Genomic DNA, 6,000 nt, shown 5'->3' with positions numbered 1-6,000 from the left:
TAGTTTCACATCACTTTAAGGCTCACCACAGGCTTGCTATTCATTGCACAATATAGTTTTGAGACAGCTGATGTTTGCTGTTAAGATCCTACCAGAATTTGTGTTTTCCAACACAGGCACAGGAGAAAGCAATCATAGGCCCTTCTCAGTGTAAGCATCTTGTTTAGTTTGTGCTACTGTTTTTTGATACTTCTGTTTGGTGTGGCTTATTTTTTGTTGTTTGTTTTTGCTATAATCAACTTCAAAGTTGGAAAGCATCTTGCAATCATGAAAATGTATGTCAAGACTATAGAGCACAGATACACAAAGAACTACAGGGACCTGCATTCCATCTTTAGTGCTATTTTATATTGAAGATCCTGGGCTTGGTTTACCTTTTCCATCTCTAGAACTTTATCTTGCATCTCCTTCAGGGCACAATGGGATTCTGCTTCACTCAGCCTGGCTTGGACCAGCTCTTTTTCCAGCTGTAGCACAAAGTCTTCACTGTATCGTGAACTGCATTTACGCTACAAAGTTTGCAGAAATATATTTAGTATGAAGCACAGATAGCTCAGAACGGGTCTTACGTGTCAAATGTGAAGTGAAAAACATACATTCAAATGCTTAAGATTAGAAATGCTACTTAAAGATACAGGTCTACTAACATGTCTATCCCCACTAGTATGCATACAAACACTATTACCACTCTTCTCAAACAACTTCAACCATACAAGACCAAAGGTGTAGGATCAGTCTGAGACCCCTCTGAGTACTCATGAACAATGATTCATGCTTTCTTCTCAATGTTATCCAAACTGGGGGAAAAAAAAAAAAAAAGAAGATTGATCTGTGGCTATTTTGTGGTATGTTGAAAAAAGGCTTACGGTTAGCTATTTACAAGGTTAACATGAGGATTTCTCCTGATCCCCACTCAAACTTCGATTCAGCAGAAACCTTCCATAACCTTGGATTTAAAATAAGTCACGTATGCTTCAAAGCACTGTTACTTGGGCTTGCCTCTTTACTTCACTCCAACCTTTATGCTCCCATTTACTCACACAATATATATTTCTCCTTATAATATATTTTTAGGATAAGCCTTACGGATTTAAGAGGAAAAAAAAATGCAGGACTAAGTAGTAGTATAGTCCCTTCTAGACAGATGGCATACCAATAGCATAGGTCCAGGCTACATCAGATTTGGTACTTCACACAGAGAACTTAGTTCAAGTCTATTACTACAGAGCATTACACACTTTAACACAATACTTCAGTATTAAAATATCAGTTCAGAATTTAAAGCTACTCTTTCTGAACTTCAGGAGAAAGAGAAAAATCTCACAATCAGAGTCAAGTTAATTTATCATTAACTTATTTGATTGATTAGTCAGAGCTTAAAAGTAAGAGCTATCAGATGTAATCATCTGCTTAAGTACAATTTTGTAAAAATGTGTCTTTCAACAGATAAATTCAACTGAAATCATATTCACTACTTTTTAGTCCAGTCAATAGTTAAAAAACATATTTTTTCCCCAAGTGACTTTAGCATAACTTGAGATTTGCCAAACACTGTCAGACCTGCATGACTTGTCGTGGCATCCTATATCAGCATTAAAATTACTGTTATCCAGTACTGTTACAGTACTAAAAACATAGTTGTCCAGTTACTGATTACGCACAGCTACCCCAAACATTTATATCAAAAGGAATTCACTGAATACATCTTTGATGCTGTTAACTACCCTGTGACAAATTAATACTATACCTGGATTCATAAAGAAAGTTCTACTCCATCTACAAGGCAATTTAAGGAATACTCCACAAATTTCTATAAAGCCATATCTTGCTTTGCTTTTGCATCAAACAACTTAGTTCTTCATACTTAAAAAAAACTGAATTAACAGAGAAGTTTTCAGTTCTGTGTGCTGCTTTAGGATATAACATTCCCTAACTTTCACTGCACAAACTTCACTAACAGAACAAAACAGGAATTTATCACACACCATTATATGGCCACAGAAGTACTTTCTCATTTTTGGCCACAGAAGTACTTTCTCATTTTTATACTTGTATATGCCAACTACACCTAAACCGTATCTAATCAAACTCACCTGTTTACCGATACATTTTTATTACATTTCTTAAAATACACAGGATATGAATCCACAGAGTTACAACAGAGGGGTATACACAAAACACCAGAAGGCAAACGTAGCCTGCGCAAACAGTTTTCAGCATCACAGAGACCATCCATTTAAAAGTGCTCGACCTACTTAGCTGCACAGCTGAACGCACCAAGAACACTGCACAGAGATTAACTTTTCCTTATGCAACATTGATTTAATATGTACTATTTTCAATCTGCATATTGTCTTCACACAGCAAGAAGCAGAGGAGGCCCTGAACTGAAATGTCAGGTGAGAATGGATGGACAACGCCGATGTGTTTCTAGAATCACTGCACATGATAGGAGGGCATACGTAGCACATGAAACAATATGCAGAGACAGAGAATAGGCAACAGCTTTCTTCTTCCTTAGCTGTTTGAACAAGTTTATCAAATGACATAAACAGCATCTTAGATGGAGCGCTGGACTCTCAGTTTCTTGTTCCAGATTCCACAAACAAGAGAATAGAAAACAAAAATGAATGCAGCATGCTTTCTTTGGAGTCCTTCTAGACTTTTCAGAGTAGAAATGGTGGATCTGAAGAACTAAATGCATCCCGATTTGGCAACAACATATGTGAGTAATGTAAACAGTTTTGGACTCACAACTTGTTTTTTAAATCTGCCTTCAGACTTGGCCTACGTAGGACACAGTTAAATGCTTCTAACATACAAAGCAAACATAAAAAATAGCCATGCCACTCCTTTAAACCTTGGTGGATTGGCAATAAAGTATAACCGAGATCAAGATAAATTTTTAAAAATATTCAGAAGCTCAAAGTTGTAATTTTAAAAAAGGTTAAATCACTGAAACAAACAAATTTATAATCAAAGCGATGTTAGAAAACGGTACTTTGTTTGCTACATATCTGTCTTAATTGCCTTTATGTGTTTGCCTTAAGCCCTTGTATTTGTGCCAAAGAACACCAAAACCTACATTTCTGAGCATCATTCCAACCTTTTCACTATAGAAACACTTTTCCTTGACATATCTTGAGAAGATGCTTCTATGACCTAAAATACTAAAAACCCAGTTTTACAGTCATTTACCCCTGAATTAAATCTTTGTGCTTAGCCTCACATAACTGGATTTATTTTTTTCCAAATTATTCCTTCACGTGTCACATAGTAAGATTGCCAAACATTCCTAATATTACTTTTGTAATGTATATAAATGTATCTGTTTGCAAAACACCTTTCCAGTTTCCTATACTGCCCAGTTAACTTTGCTTATACATTTAAACACTAACTGTAGTACTTCAATGAATACAGTATTTTTGAAAATTGAGAACGTAAAGTATATTGTAAAATAAAGTGAATAAAATAAAGCAAAACCTTCAGTAAGGTCACAACATTCGTTATAAGTTTATTCTTCCTATGTCAATTACCATGCTCTTCATCATTAGTAACTCTGGTATGAGTTCTGAAATGAAACTACTGAGAATGCAGTTGCTGCAACTATAACCAAATATATGGCTATAAGTTACCCTGCAAAATGCTTTCATCAGAATATCTAGTCAATTAAACTTTCAACTTGTAACACATCTGGAGGGCTTTCTCAATATTAAGAAATAAAGCACCTTTAGCTTCCTGAACTGCCTCATATTCAGTAGATTCAATTCTCACACATTCAGACCAATGATCTGGATCATCACTAAGAATTCAAGTATCGCTCGGAAAGACTAATATTTGTTCTCTGGAGGTATGTTTAATGGGCTGAAATCCTTAGATTATTTGTTTTTATATATCCAACAAAAACATCTTTTTAAAAAATATCAGAAAGAAAAAAACTGCCAAAAAAATAGACCTCCCCCCAAGAGCGTGTTGGAACAGTCTCACTGCCCTCACATCTAATCCCTCAAACACCACTGCCCTCAGCATACCTGAGAACAAGGTCTGTAAGGCACAACTTAACATACACAGATCACAGCTGACCAGCACTACTGAGAAGAAACAAAGTGTTCCTCTTAATCTTCCAGTTGCCCACCACATGGAAAAGTCTGTGGCAGACTTCTCTATTTAAGACTGCACTTGCCACAGCAGTAGATTGGTATCATTTTCTTCAGAGGTATTTAGACAAATGAGCAGCTGAAGCACTGATCTCCAGCAGTTCTTCGGAATGGTGTTTTAGCTTTACAATTGTTTTTCCTAGGTAGCAATATAAGAAAAGTATATGCATTATGCACTACCTTTAAAAACATTACACTGTTAGTTGCTCCACAGAAAGACGTAAAAGCTAGCATCTAAAGTGAAATGATACACGAAGTCTCCATCTCAAGCCTTATTATTTTATGCTTCTTTCCCCTCCTTCTTTCCTACTTCTGTTTCCAAATGACCTAAAATTTATTCAGAAATATGTAGAACATATTTGATGACTCAATATGCAATTCATTATATGGACATCAGCACAATTTTCAAGTCACCTGAGATAAGAACTATAGCAGAAATTCCATTACTTACACTAGGAAAAAGTGGTAACAAATACCTCTAAATAGATTTAAGACTTTACATTACAGTCACTCTGTTTCAACTGTAAACTCCCTACAAATACTGCAATACAGAAAAAATTAAAGCTGTGTGTAATTTGGACTTCAGTTGTTGGAATACAGTCGGAAAGATGTTCTTCTACCCATCTCAATTCCCACCCCTAAGCAAAAGTGTCAGAAAGGAGCATTTCTCAAAGGCACATACATACTCTGTAAGATCTTGAACATTTACCTTTTTTTAATCCACCCATTTTGTGCTCTCACAGCACAGCTTTAAAAAAGCCCCAGATAATATTTAAATACAAATCGTAACTTTTTTTTTTTAAAACTAGGATAGGTTAACTTTCTTACAAATACTTGTATTTGTGTGGCTTGTATAGTGTTCTCACTACCAAACACCACGTTGAAACAGAACTCATAACTGGAAGAGATTCAGGTTACCAAGTATGCGTGAGAGATGCTGTACGTCTGAATGAGTAGCCCAGCTATGCAGCCATCTATCAGTACAGTCTGCAATCTTTTTCTTTTTTTTTTTTTTTTGCTAATCATAAACAAAATTGAAGTAACTGGAAAAAAAAATCAAAGCAGCTATGAAGACGATAGTGAAAATGAGTACTGCCAGGAGCCACTGGCATTAGACAGTGGTAAGATTTACTAGGGGATTATTTACTAGGGGATTCTGCTTGAAGCGAATACCAGAATTCAGACAGAATTCGTGGCTTCCCACTAGGTGGTGCCCGAGGTGCAGCCACCTGCTGCCCCCCCACGTAGTTCCCATTACTGAGGGCAGAAGTTCCACCACCTTAATTCAGTTGCTGTCTTTATCACCACAGTACAATTTCTTGCACTTCAAAAACGTGCCATCTAGTAAGTAAAAACCCCTCTGTAACCCCATGAATTTGCAACCTCAGCACAAACACAGCCACCAGACTATTTCCTATTGTCACTCTCGCTTAAGTGGAGAAAAACAAAGCTGCAAAACACAGGTTAGGAAGTACAGCTTAAATTAGTTGTTCACTCTTGCATTGCTTTCTCTCTATTCCTGCAGTACCTATTCAATATCTTGTACCAACAGAATCAATGTAGAAACAATTTTGCAATTCAGTTTCCCACACCTTTGCTCAGAACCAGTTCCCATGCTCAATCTGCCAGGTTTCCCCATTACTGCCACCCAATAAGGCTCCCCTTTATAACTAAAAGCATTAGCTTTCAACGTCACATTATTCATTAACTAGCAGATACAGTTGAATAATTTAACTCTGAAAAGTCACAAACTGAGGTTTTACCATGGTTTTTTGTCTAACTTGTTAGGGAGTACAGGAAATAGCAGTCACTAGGATTCCTCCACTAATACACACTTCAAGTG

The 6,000-nt window shown here is 36.5% G+C and overlaps 1 protein-coding gene across 4 annotated transcripts in view; it reads right to left on the bottom strand.

The window, feature by feature from the left end:
• Positions 1-296: 296 nt before the first annotated feature.
• The window catches only part of LOC100543679 (ecotropic viral integration site 5 protein homolog), a 29,058-nt gene continuing 23,354 nt past the window's right edge, over positions 297-6,000 (bottom strand). For all 4 annotated transcript variants that reach the window (XM_031554760.1, XM_010715574.3, XM_019618454.2 and 1 more), the window contains one exon: positions 297-509. In XM_031554760.1, coding sequence (XP_031410620.1) covers positions 312-509 — 198 coding nt within the window. In that variant the 3' untranslated portion in view covers positions 297-311. The remainder of the gene's footprint in view (positions 510-6,000) is intronic.

This window comes from Meleagris gallopavo, chromosome 10 (assembly GCF_000146605.3).
Source record: "Meleagris gallopavo isolate NT-WF06-2002-E0010 breed Aviagen turkey brand Nicholas breeding stock chromosome 10, Turkey_5.1, whole genome shotgun sequence".
NCBI lineage: Eukaryota > Metazoa > Chordata > Aves > Galliformes > Phasianidae > Meleagris > Meleagris gallopavo.
The sequence above is the reverse complement of the archived record's forward strand: the minus strand, read 5'-3'. Positions and strand labels throughout refer to the sequence as shown.